At 34.2% G+C, this 25,205-nt stretch overlaps 1 protein-coding gene across 5 annotated transcripts in view; it reads left to right on the forward strand.

Moving 5' to 3' along the window:
• The window catches only part of FANCL (FA complementation group L), a 101,418-nt gene that overhangs the window by 22,463 nt on the left and 53,750 nt on the right, over window positions 1–25,205 (forward strand). For all 5 annotated transcript variants that reach the window (XM_087436723.1, XM_004435663.3, XM_087436722.1 and 2 more), the window contains 2 exons: window positions 13,291–13,387; window positions 18,514–18,582. In XM_087436723.1, coding sequence (XP_087292849.1) covers window positions 13,291–13,387; window positions 18,514–18,582 — 166 coding nt within the window. The remainder of the gene's footprint in view (window positions 1–13,290; window positions 13,388–18,513; window positions 18,583–25,205) is intronic.

The following is a 25,205-nucleotide window of genomic DNA, read 5'->3' on the forward strand; positions in this document are numbered from 1 at the left end:
GAGGTCAATTTTCTTGTTGCTGTTATGGAGGGGAGAATTTTAGGAACTTTTGACTGCCATTTTCACTGACATCACCCAGTTTTTTTAGTTTTATATTGACCTATCTTGCTATATGTTTTCTGTGTCTCACCTGTTCTGTTTTTTGTCTTCATCTGCCTTCATTTGAATTAATTAATAATTTTATAATATTTGTCTTTATATTAACTTATTAGTTACACATTCTTTTACTATTCTTTTAGAGGTAACTTTAGAGACTACAACACACATATAGCATAATATACATTGTTTCTTTTACCAATTTCCTTATAATGCAAGGATCTAAAACTCCTTAATGCATTTTCTCCCCCTTCACCTGTTGTGTTATTGTTCTCACACATTATAATTCTGTATTTAAAAATGACAAACTTTATTATTGTTGTTTTTAAAGTCAGTATTTTTACACACACACACACACACACACACAGAGTTATTTCTCCCAGTGTTCTTTATTCCTTTCTGCATTTCTATCCTTCTATCTAGAATCATTTTCCTCCTGACTAAAGAATTCCCTTTAATATTTTTTCTTATTGAGATATAGATGACATATAACTTTATATTAGATTCAGATATACAACGTAATGATTTGTTGTATGTATATATTATGAAATGATCACCACAATAAGTCTGGTTAACATACATCACCGTACATAGTTATACATTTTTTTTTCTCGTGATGAGAACTTTTAACATTTACTTTCTTAGCAACTTTCAAGTATATAATACAATATTATTAACTGTAGTTGCCCTGTTGTACATTACATCCCCATTACTTATTTATTTTATAACTGGAAGTTTGTACCTTTTGACTACCTTCACCCATTCCTTCCATCTCCCATCCCCTGCCTCTGGCAACTACCAATCTGTTCTTGGTATCTATGAGTTAAATTTTTTTTTTTTTAGATTCCATATGTAAGTTAGTTTATACAGTATTGATCTTTCTCTGTCTGACTTATTTCACTTAGCATAATGCCCTCAAGGTCCATCCATGTTGTCACAAATGGCAGGATGTCCTTTTTTACGGCTGAGTAACATTCCATTGTGTATACGTATTATACATGTATACATATACATATGTATACATTTTCTTTATCCATTCATCTGTCAGTAGACATTTAGGTTGTTTCGATGTCTTGGCTATCATAAATAATGCTGCAGTGAACACGGGGGTGCAGATATCTCTTTGACATTGTGATTTTGTTTCCTTCAGATATATACCTAGAAGTGGAATTGTTGGATCTATGGCTATTTTTAATTTTAGAGTGCATACAAATTTATGATTGCTGCATCTTCCTTGTGGATTTTCCCTTTTATTATTATTAAATGTTTCTTTTCGTCTCTAATACTATCTCTTGCCTTAATGTCTACTTTGTTAGCTATTAGTGTAACTACACTAGATTTTAATGCTCTGCTGAAGTTCTCCATCTTTTTCTCTATTTTCTTTCATAGTTATTTTAAAATATTTTTCTGCTAATTCCCATAATCTGGATCACCTTGAGTCTGTTTTTACTTTATTTTACTTTTTTTCTTGTGGTTTTCTGTCATACAGTCCTGGATCTTGGCATTCCTAGTATTTTATTTTTTTTAATAGACTTTATTTTTTTACAGTAGTTTTAGGTTCACAGCAAAATTGAGAGGAAGGTAGCGATTTCCCATATACTTGCTGCCCCCACATATGCATAGGCTCCCCCATTGTCAGTATCCCCCACCAGAGTGGTGCATTTGGTACAGTGAATGAACCTGCATTGACACATTGTTATCACCCACAAACCATAGTTTACATTGGGGTTTATTCTTGGTGATGTACATTTTATGGGTTTGGACAAATGTATAATGACATGTGTTTGCCATTATAGTATCATATAGAGTAGTTTTACTGCCACAGAAATCCTTGATGTTCTACCTATTCATCCCTCCCTCTCTCTTAACCCCTGCCAACTACTGATCTTTTTACTGTCTCCATAGTTTTGACTTCTCCAGAATGTCATATAATTGAAATCATACATTATGTCGCCTTTTCAGATTGGCTTCTATTACTTAGTAATATGTATTTAAATTTCCTTTCAGTCTTTTCATGGCTTATTAGCTCATTTGTTTTTAGCACTGAATAATAAATCTGTTGTCTGGCTGTACCAGTTTATTTATCGATTCATCTACTGAAGGACATCTTGGTTGCTTCCAAATTTTGGCAGTTATGAATAAGCTTGCTATAAACATCTGTGTACAGGTTTTTGTGTGGACAAAATTTTTCAACTCTGTTGGGTAAATATCAAGTCCTGGTACTTTTTTAACAGTAAAAAGAGTAAGGAATTTTTCTTTATTTTCATAATTGAATCAATACAAAATTGAATACTCTATAATAAAAAAAGTAAAACCTTAAATCTCCTCGTCTCTGCTCAATAAGATGGCTGAGCACTCTTGCTTTAAAAAAAAAACTGATGCAAGGGGAGAAATGAGGAAACTGGCCTAATTTAGAGGCATTTGAGTTAATGTACCTTTTCTCACTGTCTCTTGCTGGCTGTTCTCCAGTAGTTGTCCTTAGCCATTCAAGCTGCTGTGCTTCGCCTGATAATCTTTTGTCTCATGTTGGAAATTGTGTATGAAAAAGTTCAGTAGCTCCAGATATTATTATTTTCTTCTATAAAGGGTTTACTATTTCCTTTGCTAGGATAATGGAGTGGGAGCCGGTGCTATAATCCTGATAGAGACTGGACTGGTTCAGGGTGGGTTTTAGTTTTTGTGGGGCTCAAGCTCTCTTATTGCTCCCTTCCTTCTCCCAAGCTATAACCCTCCAGAGCTTTCAAGCAAGAGGCAGGTGTGTTCATTGGGATTTCTTCCTTGATAGATCCTAAAATCTAATCTTTGTCTCTTTACAAGGCCAGTTTACCTCTCACTTAGAGCCTGGGGTCTGTTTTTGGGACTTCTTATTTGCTGTGCTTTGCTTTTGAGGCAGCCCTCCAAGGGCTCCCACTCAGAGCTTGGGGATATTTACTGGGACTCTTTTCCACTGGTGGGTTCTCAATTCTAGTTAATTTCTCCTCAGTATTATGAGATTTCTAAATATTCTCCTTTGTTTTTCATTGGTTTTCTACTTGGCTTTTTAATCCTCATATCCCTTGCAGTTTAAGGATTTATCAAAAGCTTTGATGGAAAATTGTCAGAATATTAGGCCCAAGTCTTGGACCTTACCTTTCCGCCAGATTCTGGCCCTTTAAGTCTATTATTTTTCTTTATCTTCAAGAGATTGCCAGAAATGCTGCTGTGGTTTCTTTTTTTTTTTTTACCTTGCCTCTGCTCCCCCTTCTTCAGGACCTTGGTCCTTCAAGTTCTGGTTGCCTTAGCAATTCTTTGATGCCTTCAAGCTCTTTTTTCTTTTCCCTTTCATCAGGCTACTCTAGTTGTTCTCAGTGAAAGTGTTAATCTGTAAAAAGCTACTCCATTTTAGCTAGAAATGGATGTTACTGAAACCAGCAAGCAGTTAGCCATTGATGATTAAGCAGCTAGTAACTGGGGGATTGGAATTGGCCCCCACCCCCACTAACTAACCAAAGGAGTTTGGGATGGGAGGCCTGCCCCCGGAACAGGCCATCGCCTTAGACCTCTCGGGTTGTGTGGGTGGGTCTGTGCTAAGCCCATTCATAGTTCTGGTTGTTCTTTGTAAAATACATTTACATTTGTAAAGAAAATCTCCATTTCTGAAGGTACCTTCTTCCCTGTACCAGGAAGAAGAGGGGGATGGCCTTACCTAGAAACTTATCAGAACGGAAGGTGAAGACTTAAATCTGCATGGTAAATTTACCCATTGTTAACTGTGCTGTTTAGGCCATATGCTATCGGACTCCCACCAGGTTCCTATAGGTAACATCCCCCTGGAGCCAGGGTCACCATGGTAATGGGTGTTTGAGCTATTCTTTCCAGGAACTGAACCCCTTGGTCATGTCAGGCCAGATTGAGACCATCAACCCATCAGCTGGGCCCACGCAGACATGTGTCCGATAAGCTACCTGTAAGGGACCTTGTGACGGCAAGAGGTTGGAACTCCACCCTCAGGACGTGCTAATGCTGCCATTCTGTGAACATGCCTCCCACGAAGAGGCATGAAGCCTAACTGTGCTTGCGCAGATCATCAATTACCTCATCTCTCCTCACCTCCAATCATTTCAGACCACCTCGCCCCCTTCCCATAAATACCCCTGAGTCCCTATTTTCGGGGAAGTGGATTTGAGATTCATTCTCCCGTTTCCACACTTGGCTGCCTTGTGATTAAATCCTCTCTCTGCTGCAATCTCGTCGTCTCAGTGTTTGGCTTTCTGGGCGGCGGGCAAAAATGGACCTGGTGTGGTAACATTACATATAATTTTAAATGTACTATTATGGTGATATTGAGGACTGGTTATTGTTTATTCATGAGATTAGGCTTTATTTGATAAAGCGCCATTCCTGAATAAGATTTGGGATGGATGGAACCTTTTTAACAAAATTTAGCATAACAATGGAGAGGAGACAGAGAAGACAAGTAATGAATTGAGATGCACTAGTAGCAATTCAGCTGAAGTTATGAAGATTTGTCTTGAGGCAGTGATGTCATGGACCTAGTCATTCTTTGCATATGAGGTGATAGAATAGAGAAAAATCATTTTGACTTATTTTCAGATGTTTAAATGTTACGATCTTCGTGTTTAGAGGTTAGTTAAGGATGTAGGGAGGGTTTGGGAAGGGAAGAGGAAATGTTCTAGTTTTATTTCTGTTATATTGATGTAGTGAATTTGCGGCAGTTTTCTAAGTGGATGTGATGTGTTTGGGAGAACTCCAGTAATGAAAATTAGTTGACGCCTTGAGAATGCAAATATGAGATTTTTGAATCATTCATTTCTTTCCACTTGTTATTTATTGAATGCCTATAATGTAAGGCAGTGGAAATACCTAGGCAAGACTAATGATTCCTCATAGAACTTACTTCCAGTGAAAGTGTCAGAATTTAGGTAGATGATCACCATAATACTTAATTCTAACTGTGATAAGTACTATTGAGTATAATTATATGATTTCTTGAGGGCCATTAGCAATAAAATTATAAGAGAAATAGTGCAAGTATATAAAATGTTTTATGGAATAAATGTTTTTAGAGATAAATAGAAAGTGACTTTTGCTTTGCGTTATACACATTGTTCTGATGTGGGAGAAAAAGGAACAGATTTCTAACTTGGATAATAAATGAAAGCCAAAAGTAAGGATATGAGTGCCTCTATTATAGCATTTATCACAATATGAATGTTTGTCTCCCCCTTAGACAAAGATTATTACATACGGGAACTTCCATTTATGAAGTTTTCTGTTGTATGCCACTGAGTGCTAGCCACATTATATAATTCTTATTTAATTCTCAGAATAAATTTCAAGATATAAAGTTTTATTCCCAGCTTTGTATGTAAAATGAGTGTGTATTGCCAAGGCTGGCTGTACGACAGTGCTCACGTTTCTATGTGGATGATGCTCCCTGGAGTTGTGCTAGGGGGCAGCGCTGCTATGGAGCCTTCAATAAAGTTCCCTCAAGTACTTGGAGTTAGTCACACTTGGAGGGTGAAAATAGTAAAAACTATCTCATCATGCGTAAAATTGGCCATATGCAAAATTACACCAAACTTAGAGATAATTTTGAAATCTGTTGCTTAGATTTGTGAAAGATCATAGTTGAATTACAGTGACTAGGATGCAGGATTGAATTAGAATATAGCTGCTGTTGCCTAATCATTTGCTTCATAGTCTTTACAAATAACATATTACCAGAAGAGAAGTTGTCTGCATAGATTGTCAGAAGCCAGAGTAAGGTTTTGTCAGTATATATCCAACACTGTATGGTGGAATAAGAAAATCTGTCAGTTTGATTTTTGTGTCTTAATTCTTAAATCAGGTCTAGTATACTTGACACACTGATAATGTTGGGTTTCAGGACCCTCACAGCTAAAACAGACTGAACTGTGCTGTCCCCATACTAGAACTGCTACCTTTTGAGGCCCTGCTTGAGCAGCTGGCTAACTTCTTAATTTAAAATATCTTTTAAAATGACACAGACAAAGATTTCCTCGACAAATTGATTTAAATGGATTTTCAGAATCTTAATGATTCCTAGACCATGTCAATATGTCTATATTTTCCTTACACTCTAAATAATAATCTTGTAGATTTGTTAGTATACTAGTAAAATCTGATAATAGAAGAAAAATCTTTTTTTAAGGTAATGAAGACCATGCTGTGTTTTTAAATTACATACTTGACATATCTAATCAACACTGTAGGATTAGGCATTATAAAAAATTATTAGAAAAAAAGGAGAAATATTTAAAAGATGATTGAAACCTTACCTTTTTTCCTTATATTCACATGCCATTTTTTTAGAAATGACATTGAGAATTAGTAGCTGACCTTAAGTTTGATTGCTATTGTAATTTCTGTCCTTGCTTCAACTTCTACAAAAACAGCAAATTATCCGAAGGGTGAGATGAAAGTGGTTTGACAGTCGTGGGTGATTTTGAGTGTCACACTGGCTCACAAAAGTGAGTGATAGAAAAAGATGTCCCCTGATCGATTTCTGTTAACTTCTGCTTGTGTTGTTTTACAGAAAGGCTCATCAAAACAATAAGAATTAAACAGAGTCCTTGGGGTTTAACAGGATTTTCTGTTTGCTATTAAGGGTGTCTTGGAGTTGAAAGCAGTGAATACTTTTGCTGTAAGCCCACCTTGTAGGTGGGCTGATCCACATCCCACTTTAGCTACGGTAGTCCTAATTTATGCCTTTTCTCCTGGCTCCTTTCAGTCTCAAAAGTGTCCCAGTTTGGAAGAAATGCATAGTCATCTTATTTATAGGGTATCTTATGTTTATTTTAATGATCACATGGCCCTAGATAATTCAGGGATTAAATGGTTCTAACAGGAGGAAGTGATCTGATGGTTTTTTCCCTTTTAGACAGCGTATTATTTATCAGTTAGAGTGAGTAGAATTCAGCTATTTGGCCATTCAAATTTGTCTTGGGAAAGAGCTAACTGAATTTTAATAAATTGTTGTGCTGCTGAAAGATTGTCAGCATATATTGTTAGATTTTTAATTAAGTCCATTATTTTGGTAATGGACTTAATCCATTGATAGTAATATTTTCTGTAATTCTCAATGCATTTCAAAGAATTATATAACATTGGGAGAAATGGAGATACTTGTTTGTACTAAATTAATTCTGTTAACTAGACAAGGGCTTCTGTCTTATCAGCTGTGTGACCCTGGGCAAGTAATACAACCTCTCTGAGCCACATTTTCGTCATTTTTCAAATGAAACTAATAGTTAATAGTAAGGGTTAAAAAGAAACATACATTAAGTGACTCACATAATTCCATGTGTAAAGTAGGTATAAAGTTGTTGAGACACTAGTTCACCCCAAAATGTCAGACTATATATGAATTTTACAGCATTTAGTGTTATTTTATTATAACCAGTACTCTTAATTTTTGTTGTATAACGTATAAGAACATAGATGTTAATAAGTATGATTTACATTCTAAATTACCTTTACGGAGTGCTTTTTCCTCATACATATATCCAAATCACTGAGTAACTGCAAATTATCTAATAGTAAAAAAATGACGTTTTTCTAAATTGGTAAAATGTTGATAGTATCTAATGTAAACAGAATTTGCATTCAGTTGTTTAAAAATTACATGTGTATCTATAAATATGAGCTAGTCGGATAGCCGTTTCTCCATGTTCATGTAATACATAGAGCATTGACACATACACAGAAGTATAAAACTTTCATATTCCTTATAAATTGACTTATAAATTTAGAAATTTATAAATTGATTGGGAAGCAAAAACTTACACGGAAAGGAGCAGTGTGAGAGTTTTTAGAAAGGTGAAGTCATTTTGGGCTACAGATAATTTAGGAAGGTTGTTAGAGGAGGTAAGTATTGGGATAAGCCTGGAAGGAATAGAGAGCCTTAAAAAGGAGGGGGGTGGAGGCAAGGTTGTAGTAATGGAAATTTGCAGTCCGTCTTTGGACTTTGGAGTAGATCAGTTTCTCACATAAGAGGGTTAATAACAAGGCCAGATTCAAGAATCTTGATTGCTAGACTAAGGATTCTTTATATGCAGGTGATGGGGACTCATTGACTATTTTTGAGCAAGGCATTGGTATGATTAAAAAGATACTTAGGGGGCTGGCCGGGTGGTTTGGTGGTTAAGTTCGCGTGCTCTGCTTTGGTGGCCCAAAGTTCGCAGGTTCGGATCCTGGGCACAGACCTACGCACTGCTTCATCAAGCCATGCTGTGGTGGCATCCCATATACAAAATAGAGGAAGATGGGCACAGATGTTAGCTCAGGGCTAATCTTCCTCAGCAAAAAGAGAAAGATTGGCAACTGATGTTAGCCCAGGGCCAATCTTCCTCATCAAAAAAAAAACAGATGCTTAGGAAGATTAATCTAGTCATGGAAGACAGGATAGATTGCTATACAGGAGAGATAGGGAGTAAAGACACCAATTTAGAGAGGTTGTTTTTTGAAATCTAGGTATGAAGTAGTTAATGCTTAACCTTGAGAATGGTGGTAAAAATGGAAATTTTGATGCTTTATTGAAACATGAAGGTCTTTATTCTGCCTTTTGATGTTATTACTACATAAATGCATCTAGATATTTAAAGGAAAAAGCTAGATAACTTAAGCTTTTGGTCAAAGTAAGCACAGTATTTCAAGAGATATAAAGCACATTCCTTCTGCTTCTCTGTTCTGATAACATTCAGCTATTAACGAGCAATAAGAACAACAAAAACCTCTGAAGTATGAATATTCATATCCTTTTCAAATGTTTAAAAACCTTAATTCTCAATTTTAGTGCCATTTTAGTTATTGCAAGCAGTAACTTATGAAGAAATGTAGCAAATGATAAATACAAAGTTAAGTGCCGAAAGTATATTTTATTTCCTTAGATTTTATATTTGTGTTTTTATATTTTCTTAGTCAATTTTAAAATATGCCTAGCTTAGTAATAATACCTAACCTCCTTCTAAATACAAATTTTAAATGTGATTTCATAAGTTTTCAAAAATTTGAGCTTTCCAATGATGAAAGTTTTGTAAATTTATTTAAATGGATTATTTATATCTTATTTAAATGAGTAAAAATTATTTATTTATTCCATATTGTGTAAATTGAGATACCCAACTGAACATTGGAAATAGACTTTTTTTTTTAGAGAAACTGATTTTGATATTACTTATAGGAGCTTATCTTTTTTTTTTTCCCCTTTCCTATCTCTTCCATAGACCAAACACTAAGATATTCTTTCCTATCATGAATAGATAGTAGTATGTTCTGTTAGGGTATGTGCTAAGCTGCTATTAACAAAGAGAACTCCAAATCCTCAATGTTTCAAACATGATAGAATTTTATTCATCTCTCATTTAACAGTTCAGGGGTAGGCAGATGGTCAAGAGTGAGTTGGCGGCTATGTTTTACAAGGTCATCCAAGAACCCAGGTTTCTTTTGTTTCTCAACCATCCACTGTGGCTTTGTTGTTTAGTACATATCTACTAGCCACATGTACAGTATCTACTAGCCACATGTGGCTATTGACATTTATATTTAAATTAACTTAAATTAAAAATTCACTGTCCGTACTAGCTACATTTTTTGGGGGGAGGTGGAGAGGATCAAACCATTTTATTGAGGGGCTTCGGGAGAGGGTGCGGGGACAATGAGATCTGACGTCTTCACCCAGGCCAGGATCTTCACAGTTGCCAAAAAGCCATACTAACTACATTTTCAGTCCTCCATGCCTCACATGGCCAATGGCTGCTGTTTTGGACGGTGCATATATTCCTCCATTGTTGCAGAAAGTTCTGTTGGTCAGACCTGCACTAAGACAGTAGATGTTGTCTGCATGGTCTTTACTGACTCATGTTGGCTTAAGTTCTAGTTTACAGGAAGGGAGAATGAGAGGGATGGGGAAGAGGGGAAGGCACAGTTTTGTTATAAATGATCCAAAAGATGCACACATCACTTCTCCTTGCAGTCCATTGGCCAAAATTTAGTGATATACTGATACCCAAGGGCAGCTGGAAGAGTTGCTGGCTGGATGGAGTATACTCTGCTGAAACTTGGTTTTAGTGGGGGTGCTGTGGAGGCAGGGATCCTATTACTTAAAAGGAAGAAGGTAAGAATAAATACTAGAGGACCTTTGGCAGTCTAGGTCACATGTACTCAATATGTTAATAATCACGATAAGGTTTCTTCCTATCCCCCAAATAAAGTAGACAAGAATCAACATGGGTAAAGTTTAATTTTAAGTGATCATGCTGAGATAATTATATATATTTTTTTACAATTTTATTTGAATTACGTTTTAAAGTTTAACAAAATTAACCTTATGATTATTTTGACTGCAAGGCCATATTTTGAACATGACACTGTTTTTCTCTAATGTGTTACCTCTCTGGCTTAAACTTTGTGGAAAGATGATGATTTTTTTATGTCATTGCAAACGAAAGACTAGAACTTTTGTTAATTTCTGTCTTATTTGATAGATGTTCAATAATGATTTTGAACATTTTGATGATGAGCAGCAACGTAAAGTATGAAAATTACTAGTTGGTGATTTAGTTCTTGCACTCTCTCTGTGTATACGTTCATCATGGTTGTAAACTATTTAGGGCTTATAGTGAAAAGCAGCAGCTTTTTTCCACACCATTTCCTATCCCCAGTTTTATTATTTGAGACAAATACTTTCAAGTGTGCGTGTTTACGATTTCCATATTTCTAAATAACATGCCTATGTTCACTATTGCTTGGTTTGTCAGTTTTAGGAATTACGTACTGATTAACTACTATAATAAAAAAGGATTTAGCTCATATACTACCTTCTCTCTCCCTTCACTCTTCTTTTACTCTTCTATTAACTTTAACATGTCCTTTCATTTAAAGATGATATCTTTTACTCTCAAATTAGCAGTTAGACAATTTTTTTTTTTGAGGAAGATTGGCCCTGAGCTAACATCTGTTGCCAATCTTCCTTTTTTTTTTCTTTTTTTCTCCCCAAAGCCCCAGTACGTAGTTGTATATCCTAGTTGTAGGTCCTTCTAGTTCTTCACTGTGGGACGCCGCCTCAGCATGGCTTGATGAGGGGTGAGTAGGTCTGTGCCCAGGATCTGAACCGGCAAACCCTGGGCCGCTGAAGCAGAGTGTGCGAACTTAACTGCTACGCCGCTGGGCCAGCCCCAGCAATTACAAATTTTAATGTTCCTGATCTTCCCTTCTGTCTTTCCCTTATCTCTCAATTTTGTCATCTCTTCCTTTTTAATTGCAGTGGTCAAGTATATTTTACATTAGTTTCTGTAACTATAAATAAGTTTTTTAGCTTTGTCTATTGCTGGATTCTAAAAATTGTAATTAGTAAGCAGTTTAATTTTTTATGACTATATAAATATTTTTCACTGAAAACTGTTAGAGCAATTACAGTTTTTAACACAGCTTTATTGTTTATAATTTAGTTTAAAATTTCCTCGTCCCTTTTTGCCTTCTTGTATTTTTTTTTTAATTTCCTTAATTTCTTCCCATATGTAAGTGACGCCTTCTGTTCTGCAGACTTTCTTTTTTACCAGCTGTTTCCCTCCTGGAGCCTTCTTTCTCTCTCTCCTAATCTGTGTTGTCAGCCAGTGCTTTCCTAACCACTTTACATTTTCATAAAATTTGTTGAAAATTTGCTTTAGTTGATGCTATCCCCTCTTTTTCTTTTTGTAATTGTAGGTTTATTTATAACTTTTTCAAATTCTTTTTTTTTAGAGAGAGTCTATAAACACATGTGCTTGTCTCAACATCTTGAATCTGAAGTATAAATGTTTTCAAAGACTCAGATGCCCATATATCTGAACCTTAGAGTCATATTGATAAAATGTGATAAAGTCTCATGGTCTAAATTTTTGAGATGTTTACAGATATAGTTCAAAGAAAATAATGATTAACTATATATATAAAATCATTGATATTTTTATGTAAATATTTTTCTAGTCTAATTTTACATTCGTTTTCTGAGACTACACTTTTTATAGATTATGGTAAAAGTTCTTCTGTTGATAAAGATTGTTTTGTTTTACTTTTTATTCTATTATCGAAGATATGTATTGTTTTCAGATTTAGATCTGTTTTTCATTACAAAGTGTTCCGCAACTTTATTGCCCAACATTGCTTGAAATTGACCCATTTTACCTTTATATCTGGCCAGTGACTAAATGGCATATAGTGATGTTAAAAAAATGTTTCCTAGGTTAGGAGGCTAATGTTAGTTCTGAACTCTAATGGGTCTTACCATCAGTCTGGGTGATAAGTTGTGCAATACTCTTAGGCTACTTTTTATCTTTACAAGAGAATAGTATTGTAAAAATGTCAAAAAATATCCACATGCCCAGTTCACTAGTAAATATACTGCTAAATTTGGACCTTTTTGGCAGTAGCTTATGCTACTCAAGGGACCTTATTTTTACAGAATGATTTATTTCAAAGGGTATATTGGTTTCCATTTTAGAAAATTCATGCATTTAGAACAACTTAAAGCCAAAACAATTGTGCTTGTGCTGTATGTTTAAATTATTAGTCATCTCGAATACATGCCCAGGTTAAGTGTCAGAAGCTATATATTGCCACAAAAAGAAAATTTATTGTTAGGAGACCAGGCTATACCTGTGCTTACACAGCATTTTCCTTAGAGGATCAATTTGAGTATATGAACTCATATCAGCCAGATTTTTGTACAGTAACATTATTGATAATAACAGAGAAGTTCATCGAGGAGAAAAACAAATAAAGGAAGCATAAAAGTCTCATATTGTATGAAACTACAGAAATGGATCAAAGAGTCTGACAGGAAGTTTAATGTGTACAGAAGTAGAGGCTGACAGGAACATGCTGTGTGTGCCAAAGGTTCCAGTGATGGAAAACCGAAACATAGTGCTCACTGACCACAGCATGAGCCTTGACACACATTGTAAATAATCCAGAGATCTATGACTGCATTAAGCACTGGGCTGTATTACCAGCAGTAAATCTATAGCAGCATAAAGGGCTGGCATGCAGAAATTCCTCTGATTAATTTTTGTAATGGATTAATAGGAATATAGCAAATATTTTCATTTCAAATCCCACCATCCTCCATCCTTCCCCTCCTCGCACTACCAACCTCCCCAGTGTGATCATTTTTCATTTCCTTCTATTCACCAGACTTGTATATGTGGATACTAGCTTCAGTACCATCAAGTTAAAAGCCGAAGATGCTTCTGGTAGAGAGCATCTAATCACTCTCAAGTTGAAGGCGAAGGTATGTGCTTCATTAAACTGTTATTGTGGTCAGGAAATACTTTGTGAAATGAACTCGGTGAGTGTTTTCAATGTAAAGAAGTGCTAGTTGCTTTTAAAAAAAAAATATGATACCTTAAAAAATTTATTTTGGAAAGCCTCAAAGAATTTATTCACCAGGTTTCCAAAAGCCTAGATATAAGTTCATCTCACTATTTTCGTTCAAATTTGATCAAAATATAGACTTCATAATAAAGACATATTTCAAATAAGATTTGGCAGCCTCAAAGTACCATGCTGTTATTTTTGTAACATCCTTTATAGAAAAGAGTTGGAGGTTTCTGCTATCCCAGGTAAAGTTCTGCTGAAGTCTTTTGTCCTCAACTCTTACTATGAATTACCTTTGTAGTTCATATTTCTGACCACCCCCCACAACACAGACACAGATGTATGCATGCTTTTTATTGTTTCTTTTGTCTGAATTTTTTTTTACTTCTGTATTTTAAGAATTTGCAAAGGTTATGACTCTATTTATAAAGCCCTTACAGGCTAGTGATCTATAACTACTCACTAATTTTATTGGCACAAAACGTAGCTGTTTTGTCTTTATTTTTTGGTTCTAGATTGTGAATTTTGAGAAATAAGTAGAATAAGGAAGTTCAGCATATTAATCATTTACTTAGTAATCACCAGGGAAACATTAGAATTTGAGAAAACCAGGACATCTAACTTTTTTTCGTTGTTCCTAAGAGTTATCAATCAACTCTATTTCAGAAGATTGTAGTGATGAAAAGATCAGTTGTGTTTGTCCTTTTTAAAAATGTGTCTGGCATTTAAGCTTTCCATGAGAGAAAATTAATATATAAAGCTGTACTGGGTGACACAGAAAAGTTGATATCTTATAGTGCCTCTGTATCAGACAAGTTGAGAAATGACTCATTCTCTCTTTTTTTAACACATAGAATGTTTAGGTGTAATTTTAAGACTCATACGTGATAAGTGTTGGAAAAAAATTAGTGGTATAGAAATTTTATTTGTAAAAGAAGTGATATGGATGTTTTGTTAAAATGAAAAATTTTTATTTTCCTTTTTAGTTTTTAAAGGTATGCTTTTCTTAAGATCAGGGAGAAATCTTTCTTTATCCTTCCAAAGGTCACATACTGCCAGTGGCAAGAATTCTGTCATTTCCTTCCAAGTTTTATTTGTTTATATTTTGTACATTGATAGAAGTTGCATTGCTGCTATGAAGACCAAAATGAGAAATTTTAAATACATCCTGTCCTGGTTCTGGGTTTTTTTTTTTTTTATAGCCTCATTTTTACAAGCTTTTCTAGTTACTAAGGAGATAGTGCTTTAAGTCTACACTGCCTTATCACTATACCTACAAGATTTTATTATTAATTCCGGTTAATGACATTATTGGTAATATTGAGAGTGAGGATGTAGCCACTAGTATGGTCCATTCTGTCTGCTTTTCCTTATACCTTTCAAGGTAGATAAGGTGACACTTCTAATATTTCTTTGGAGAATATATGTTAAGAATACATAATGCAAAATCTTAATCCAAGCTAAATTTTAAAGGGTCAAGCTGATTTTTTTAATGAACCTTAAAGCAGGCTCATTTTTGTAAGTACATAAACCTTTATTTCTTTTATTTGATATTTTTGATATGTAGTAAAGAAATGCAGTTGTTTTATTTTTATTCTTGAATACATACTCTCCCACTTGTGCCACTCCCCGCCCACTGTCTCCAAAAACCCACAAAGAAAACAATACCAATTTTGACTAGACACTTCCTATTAAAAGTAAATATATAAATCAAGAAGAAATACAATAAGGGAAATAGTTGAATTTTGTCGTTTTTATAGGTGTATTTTTATGCAGTATTTACAGTACACCCTGAACTATGGGATGGGATTATTATCTTTTCTTTAGAAAAGAAGTAGCCCAGGGCTTCCTCAGCTTTGGCCAAGATCAGAAAAACAAATCGCAGATGTGTTTCAGAGGCTGGCCTCTCTTTTTGTAATCTGCTGCAATTTGTATGTATTCACTTGGGAGGGGCCTAACTGCTTAGATGGTCCAATCACAGAATAGGATGGGTTAAAATTTTCCGTGGAACAATATACTATAGAGTCTAAAAAATATTGTACATGACAAAAATATGTACTTAATATTACAGAATAATTGTATTCTTTTATAGTTATTGATTTGATTGAATTGTTTCAAGTGAGATTTGAAAAACTATATTTTAATTAATTGCTGTACTTATTTTTCAATTAATATCCCTTTATGTGGAGCTTTTGTTATTGTTGTCAGTTAGACTTCTAAAGTAAAACTTTTGGCAATTAGTCCAGATCTGATGGTTTTATATATATCTATTCAACTTACTGTTGAAAACTATCTGAATTTTAATAAAGTTATTTTACAATATTATCTGTGTTGTAGTTAGTACTACAATACAAACAGTTCTGAAAATGATTATTTAGGATGCTATTTCATAATTCATGTTAAATCATCCAGAAGTATATAAATTTGTGCTTTTTAGGTTCTTTACAGTTATGTAAAGTTTACTATGTAAACAAAATTGATCTTAAATGTGAATATAATTAACACATACACTATATATGAATTTAACTCAGATATACAGTAAAGCCACCTACATATAGATCAGTCTAACTTACTATATAGTCATGCGCTGCATAATGACATTTCAATGACAGACTGCATGTATGACAGTGGTCTCGTAAGATTAGTACCATATAGCCTAGGTGTGTCATAGGCTATATCACTTAGGTTTGTGTAAGTGCACTCTATGATGTGCCCACAATGACAAAATCACCTAGTGACGCATTTCTCAGAACGTGTCGCCATTGTTAAGCAACACATGACTGTATACATATTTGTGTGTTTGCATAATTACACATAAAAATATATTTGAAAGATGTCATCATCTCAGAAACTATATGGTGGACTCATTTATATATTTGAGATGTATTTATTATAACCTTTTTTGTTTAACTTTTTGTGGATCTCTTTCTATATCAGTACGTATATACCATTTACTATACTGAATCCTATTTGAATGTAGGATCATATTCTCTTTTAAAATAATGTGCTGTATGTACTCAATGATTTTCAAAGTCACAGATATTTTATTTGCTTTATCTACTCTAAATACAGTGAACCTTTCGCTAACTTTCGTATTTCATACTCTTACCTGGATTGATGATTTGCTTAAGTTAGAGAATTGATATTATTTATTGTCAGCATCAGTAGGAGATAAATAGCAGCAACTCAAAGTGAACTAAATATTCCATTTTTGACCCATGGAGATTTCAAATGTGCATTATTATTTTTACAGAATCTTAGCATTTTAGAGAGAAAAGAGGTTTTATAACACTTCCAGTTGAGTTCCATAATTTTTAAATATAAAGCAGCCAGAAAAGTTAAATAAGTTGTCCAGGATCCCACAAGTTAGTTAGCAGAGCTGGAAACCAGAGTAGCTAAGGTCTCTGCTTGCCTGCATTTACTATGAGATAATCACATGACTCTTAAAAATGGTGTACAAATTGTTTTTCCAGTGATTACAGCAGTTATACTCTGAAGTATATCTTCTGATATTTTGAATTTTCTGAAACAGAGCTCCCTCCTTAATCTCAGCCTGACCTTTTACTTTCTTGTTTTCTCCAAATTAGAGCACTGTTATATTTTTATATGGTTTCCTGTATGTTTGCCTTTCTGTTATCAGTTCTACATAGCCAGATACCATTAGTCAGAGTGTATATTGATAAGTTTCTTTTTAGCCAACCAGTCATTCTAATTAAACGTTAGTTCTTTTCAAAGCATTTACTTCAAATGGGCTGATGTATGTTAAATACAGTAGTGATCATTTTTTTCCCCTTTTGCTTATTCAGCAAAGTAGTGAGAAATAAGAGGCTGAGAAAAAAGTGTGAAACATTTTAAACATTTGTCAAATGAGAAAAAGTTTTCCTAAAATGAATTTTCTTTTAAAATTTAGCTTTTTAATGGGAAGAAATGAATACTTTTTAATTACATGTTGGTTTCAAGAATCCAGAATTGGATTTTAGAGAAATCGTGTAGTATAATTCTCTAATAACAAAATTGATTTTAAGAAAAACTACCTTTTGTCTTTAACTTAGAAACCTGATTCGTTCTTATGATATAATTTTTTGTATAAAACTGTTGAAGAATTAATTTTCTATTTATCAACCAGGAAAAGATTTTTCTTCCTTAAATCTATTACTTGTGTTTTTCCTTAATAAGCCAGAAGGCATTTCATTACTTTTTTTTTTTTTTTAATGTGGCAACATGTGTTTTACAATTAAAATGTCTTAATTAACCAATATTTGATTTTTTTTTTTTTTTGGTGAGGAGATTGGCCCTGAGCTAACATCCGCCAATCACTCTCATTTTGCTGAGGAAGACTGGCCCTGGGCTAACATCCGTGCCCATCTTCCTCCACTTCACATGGGATGCCGCCACAGCATGGCCTGCCAAACACTGCTTCCGTGAGCGCCTGGGATCCGAACCAGCGAACCCCGGGCCGCCGCAGCAGAGCGCGCACTTAACCGCTTGCGCCACCAGGCCGGCCCCGGCATTTCATTATTTTTTTAAAAATTTATCTTCTTGCTAAAAGTAGTTGCTTTATTGTGGAAAATACTTTTTTAAATTGATAGTTGTATATATTCATTTTTGTGCATTTCTTGATTTTTTTTAAGAGATACTGCCTCTTTAAATAGTGACTGAGGCTATTTGGGATTAAATTTTAGACTAAAAGGAAATTAAATATCAACCAGTTTGATTTCTCATTTTATAAATAGGGAAACAGAGATCCAGTGTGCTTCACACCTCAAATCACGTTAGCAGCTGACCTGACACTGACTGAATTCATTACTCGTTACTCAAAACTGATTGCTTTGGCACCCCCAAATCACCAAACTGTACCTCCTGAGCATAACTTGACTATTAATCAGCCCTTGACATCTCTATAATAGTGGAATCAAAATATTTATATATAATACATTTGCATTTATAATACTTTTTCTAATATATTCAGTTTTTCTAAAATACTTCATGTGAAGTTGTCACACAGCAGCAAAAATGACCTAATTTTATGCTTTTCCATAGTACCCTGCAGAATCACCAGATTGTTTTGTGGATTTTCCTGTTTCATTTTCTGTTTCCTGGACACCACAGGTAAATTCTTAAATTTATTTTAAGTAGCTAAAAAGAGTATTCTTTTTACTCATAAGTGGCCATTATAGGTTATAAAGTGATTTTTTTCCCCCTGGTTTTCTTTAAGCTTTTATTTATAAACAGGACTTCTAGAGTGCCTCTTTTGTATTTCCTACTAGTTAATGTCCATTTTCTCTCTCTCCACACACACACGCACGCACACATGCACATCATTCAGCCTTTAGATCTTTATGCTTCATTTTGGATAAACATGAAGAAGCTCTACCAACAGAAATTTTTCTTTAAATTTAAATCCTAAAGAACTCTTTATAAGGCAGTAAGTGAAAAATTGGGTGGAATTTTTCAGATTGCTAAAACTTTTAACATTGATGACATAATATCAGAGAATCTTTTTCAGAGGGGAATGATTTACGACTGAAAGTATAAGCCCTGCCATTTCCACTCAGTCTTCATTGTTTGAAAGTGTTTGTCCTTAGTTCATTCTTGAACTTAGACTATATTCTTTTTGTATGTGTTTTGGAACAGTCATACCTTGAGTAAATATAGCAGATTCTTTCCCTTGCTCCTATCAATTGAATTTCTCAATACATTGGTGATACTAACAAGATAATTTATTTAGAAGTGCATTGTAAACTGTAACATTATAAAGATATAGGGTGGTATGGTTATCAATAGTACCATCATCAACATTCTGTGTGTGTGATTTTTAAAGACGTGGCAGAAGGGTGGTTAGGTTCAAAGACAATCTAGTGATGACGGGCGTGGTCCTTCTTTCACTAAGTTAAATTGTGGCAGTTGACAGGAAAATGGAGAGAACATTTCTATTCTTATGCAAAGAGAAAAAAAATTCTTAGTGACGGTTTACAAATACTCTCTAAATAGAAGCTACCTATATTTTTGTTATGAAATTTTGATAGGTTCAAGTGAAAATTCATGCTGACATTTTAAATTATAAATAGTAAAGTAATTGTCTTGTATGTGAAGTTAGTTAAAAAAAAATAAAAAGCCTAATAGGATTTCAAAAGTCTTATGAAGATTCAGATGTGATTTTAATCATACATATATATATTCAAAAATTATTTTTCTCCTTTTCTTCTTTAAAAACAAAGTCTCCCTTAAACATCTAATTTAAGCCACAAAAAAAGACCCAAAACACAACAAAAACCTAAAAACGAGTCTCTCTCTTTCCAGTGGAAATCAAGAAAACTGCAAAATAAAGGAGAGGAAAATCACTGTGATTTGTTTTTGGTATTCTGATACATGTTATAAATATATAAGAAGCACTATGTTTTGTTTTTGATATTCTGATACATGTTATAAATATATAAGAAGCACTATGTTGATTTTTTAAAAAAGAATTTAAATTGTATATAAATATATACCTTTTTTGTTTTTTTAAACATACATTTTCTATTTGGCTCTATAATCTTTACATTTCATGTGAGATCATGAGATAGCATTGTACCTAGATTGTATTACTCTTTCCAGATATGCTATCTCTAAATTATACTTAATATTTGTCAAAATTCCAAGGTTGAGGAATATATTTTTGATGAGTTTCTTAATGTTTTTAATGTAGATAACCATACAAGTTTTCCTCAGACTTTAATTGTGAAAAAGTTTGCATCTCCAAAAAAGACTGTTTAGCACTAACTTTATTCTGCCATTTAGCAAAATTAGTTTGTGACACCACTACACTGGAAAATAGGGCAATTTCTTTTAAATTTTGTATACCTACTTAACACCAGCTCAATGTCTTGCACATATAAGTGTGGAATAAGTGTTTATAATATTAATTGAAATTCAAGTTTTAGATTTAATTGGGTCATATAACAAGTTTTCTGTTTTGTACTAGCTACAAGAAAGCAGAATTAATTAGTAGTAACTGTAATGTCATAAATTCTTTTTTTAAATTAAAGAATATACTAAAATTCTTAGCAAAGTGCAGATAAAAATTTGGACACCTTTTTATTCACAACTCAAATTTGACAGATGTTAATATTTTGTCACAGTTGCTTCAGATATGTCACTATTTCTGTCTCTCTTTTAGGAATAAAATGTTCTAGGAACAACTAAGACTTTACTCCTCTTTTTTCTCTCTCCTTTCCTCTTTCTTTCCTTTTCTCCCTTTCTAGAGGTAAGCACTTCCCTGAAGTTGATGTTTATGCTATCCATGCACCTTTTTTTTGCTCTATTTGTTTACATCATATTCTATAACATTTGCAGTCTGATTTTTTTATATACAACATTGTTTCTGAGGTTCACCCATGATCTATGCATGTCTAGTATGTTTATTTTAAATGCTTTAGATCATTCCATTATATGAATCCACCAGTTAATTTATCCGTTGCCCTATTGATAAGTTTGTTCACAATTTCTTACTTACAGTGCTGCAGTGACCATCCTTACATGTTTCCTTGTACGTATGTGAGACTTGGAGTGTGAGTTATGCCTAGAAGTGAAAATGCTGGATTGTAGGGAATGCACCTCTTTGAAATTACTAAACATTACCAAAGTGCCTTCCCAAATTGTTTGTATAAGTTTATACTCCTACCCAACAATGCATGCATTCCTGCTTTCCCAAATCCTTTCCAAGTCTTAGTCTGATTTTAGTCTGACCTTAATTCTTAACAAGAATTGATAATCGTTATTATTGTGTTTGTAATCTTTGCCTGTTTAAAATTTTTCTTTCGTTATAAGCATCCCTTATATATTTTGGATACTAATTCTTGTTGGTTATATGGGATGTATGTATCTTCTCCCTGTGGCATGTCTTTTAACTTTGTGTATGATATATTTTGTCAATCAGAAGTAACTTTCAATATGGTCACATTGATCGGTCTCTTCCTTATGATTTCTGCTTTTTCTGTCTTGAATGAGAAAATATTCCATATCTTGCTCTGAAAAGATATTCTATAGTTTTTTCTAAAAGTTATACTTTTAAAAAATATTTAAGTATTTAAGTATGAGATAGGAATCTGTATTTACACTTGCCTATTTTATATGTATACACACTCATATATATATGCTCGTAGAATTTGAATGTGTCTTCATTTGTGGAGGTCTGAGGGTGGTCAGGTTTTCTGGGGGTCAGTTTTTCTCTTACATATGCCATTTTAATTAATTTAATTTAATTCAGAAATTTTTCAAAATATATTTTTTACCCATTGTTTTAGAGTCTAGCCGTACATCGGAAGCATTTTGGTGATGCTACCAGCGGTACGAATCCTTTGAGTCTTTTAGACGTGATAAGAGTGTTGGCAATATTAGTTTATGTTTTGAAAGTAAGAAGCAATATCAGACTTCTTTGTTTTCATTGACTTCTTTTTTTTCATTGAGTTGTTGGAAACAATTCTGCTTGTGGAAGTGATTATTTTTTAAACAATTTTTAAACAGTTAGGATTCTTAAGCAAAATCAATATTACTATTGTAGTCTAATAGCAAACATATATTTTAAAGACTGCAAATAGGTTCCAGATAATTGGTTTTTTTTAAACAACTTCCTTGTCTGCTTTTCTACATTTCCTCATTGGATTCAGTGTTTCTGGACTTTAAACTTGGAAGATCTTTATTTTCCTTTCTTTTTGTAAAATAATAGGCATGGCTTTGTGGCATCCATATTAAAAATGGGTAATTTTCCTTATGGTCCCTGTCTTCCTGCTGGGTTGATAATGTTTTGATGTATTTTTCTTTTGCTCTGATGAGAGGTCTGCTGCTGCTGCTCTGACATATTCATTTGGATGAATAATTATAACTCGCACAATGTCAAGCTGAAGATGGTAGGGTTTTGTGCGTCATGACAAGCCTAGTAGCCAGTGCAGGTGTCTCACAGCATGATCAGCAACAGCCAGTGTATTCTGGCTCAGAGGAGACATTTAGAGTAGTAAGAAATCAGCACCAAGGGCAAGGCTGCTGCTACTACTGCTGCCGTGATATGTGCCAAAGAAACACAAGTGCTTCTCAAAGACAAGGGACTGCACACCTCTTTTCAGATAGTTACTTTGTTTACCCAGTAGATTTTCTTTTATGGATTTTTGCATAGATTGTAAGAGCATGTTATGATTTTTATCTTATTCTACTTCTCAACATCAGAAATGCTTCAGAATGCATCTTTAACAATCTGCTACCTATTGGACTTTTACATACAGGTCATATATGTGAATTTTCTAATGAGACCATAGAATGCCCTAATGTAAGATTTTAAGTGCGCTGATATTAGTGATTCTATAAAAACAAAATTCGTTTCTCCAAGTTGCTGACCAACCTAAAATGGATGTTAAAATTGCAATTCTACCTATAAATGTACCATTAAGTGCAGGGTTGGTGAAGTATCCTTGCCATGGGAGTAGGAATTTTCAGATTTGGTATAATCCAGTAAGCAGTGGTCTTTATATTTTTTATCATGGAAAGCCCATATTCTTGGAATAATGCCATGAATGCAAGAAGAGCAAAACTAATGATAAAGCCTCTGGCTGATAATCTGATGGTGAATGAAGAATTTGTAATTAAAGGAAACAGTCCTATTACATAGCAGGGAGCATGATCCATTAGTTAGAGCAGCAGACTAGAAGTTGGATATCCTAGGTTCTGTTTACGGTTCAGCCATTGACTTAATTGTATAATTTCAAACAAGTCACATGACTGCCCTTTGCCTCAGTTCATATGTATATGGAAATAATAAACTTTTTGTCTTTCACAGAGATGTTAAGAAAAATAAATTTGGTTTAAAACAAACAGAATGGCAGGGGAAAAGAACTCTCGATATCCACTCGAATGATCTCCTTTTTTGACCTACTGGATTATCTTTCTTTCCTTTTTTCTCTTTGCTATCTTTCTTGGAGAACTCATAGTACTGGATTTTTGTTCACTCTTAAATTGGTTAATAAATATGCTTTTGCCTTTTTGGAAATTTTTTTGTTACCACATGGTGTGAATAAAAAGACATCAAAGGGATCAAAACAAGGAAACTTGATTTATTATTAAGATTATGTGGTATGGTAGAAAAAGTATCAGTGTGACCTATTGGATTCACTAACTATTAACTGCCTTTCTTTTTTCTTTTTCAATAACTTATTTACTTTAAAAATACCCTGCATTGATTCTTAAAAAAAAAAGAGAGAAATACAAATAAGCATAATTAAGAAAATACAAAATCATCTTTAATGCCTTCATTTAGAATTGATATCTCACTGGATAATAGTTTTGAAACTATGCTTGTCACTTAACAAAATATTTCATTTTTCAAAACATCATTGATAATGCTGTACATTTATTATTCCAGGTAATCCTTAGAATCATTTAGTTTTTAGGAAACTAAAATGGGGTTACATTTATAATTGGGTTTACATTTATCCATCAAATTAAGAACTGATAAGTTCACAATCTTAGAACTGGTTATATCTACATTTGTTTAGGTTCCTCAGTTGAGTAGCAGTGGTTTCTTAATCCACATGTTGCACATTTTTGTTGAAGTTATTCCTAAGTATTTTAAAGTTTTTTTGCTATTGTGAATGTGATCTTTCTTAATTATATTTTTATTATATTTTCTATATTATCATCAGAATATGGGCAAGCTGTTAAATTTCTTTTAAAGTTATACATGAACATAGTTTAAAGAGTTAGGTTTACAAGGTTTTTTTTTGTTGTTTGTTTTCTTTTTTTTTGTGAGGAAGATTAGCCCTGAGCTAACATCTGTCGCCAATCCTCCTCTTTTTGCTGAGGAAGATTGGCCCTGGGCTAACATCCGTGCCCATCTGCTTCTACTTTATATGTGGGATGCCTGCCACAGCATGGCTTGATAAGTGGTGCATAGGTCCATGCCAGGGATCCGGACCTATGAAGCCTGGGCTGCCAAAGCACAGTGCATGAAGTTAGCCACTGGGCCAGCCCCCTGTTTGTTTTCTTTTTAGGCAAAACAGCATTTGCTAGCCTCCTTCCCACATTTTTTTCTTTCTCCAGAGTCCACCCACTTCTCACTGTTAGCTGATCCTTTCGGTGTTATAATTTATATTATTACATGCTTTGTAGTTATACTACCTTCTGTTTGTTTGTTTCAGGCATTATCTGTTAACTTCCCACTGTTATAATGAAGAGTTTGCTATTTCCTGTACCTGCGCCCACTTCACACGCATGCATACTTCCTATCTTCACGTTCTTCCCAAACAGTTATATTGTAATTATGATTATTTTTCCTTTGTCACCCCGATTTTTGTTATTCCTAGAATTAACAATTGTCTTGGGGCCGGCCCGGTGGCGCAAGCAGTTAAGTGCGCGCGCTCCGCTGTGGCAGCCCAGGGTTCGCCGGTTCGGATCCTGGGTGTGCACTGACGCACTGCTTGGCAAGCCATGCTGTGGCGGCATCCCATATAAAGTGGAGGAAGATGGGCACGGACATTAGCCCAGGGCCAGTCTTCCTCAGCAAAAAAAGAGGAGGATTGGCAGATGTTAGCACAGGGCTGATGTCCTCACCAAAAACAAAAAAAAACCAAACAATTGTCCTACTTTCTCATTTCCTTAGTTTTCTATGTACTTAAAACTCATTCAACCCCCAGTTTTCCATCAGTTGTCTAAATCTCCTCTTAATTATCTACATTGGGTTTTCTGTTAGCTTTACTTTCTGGGAA

The sequence above is a fragment of the Ceratotherium simum genome, chromosome 11 (genome assembly GCF_057802395.1).
Source record: "Ceratotherium simum simum isolate JZ-2026a chromosome 11, ASM5780239v1, whole genome shotgun sequence".
Lineage (NCBI taxonomy): Eukaryota > Metazoa > Chordata > Mammalia > Perissodactyla > Rhinocerotidae > Ceratotherium > Ceratotherium simum.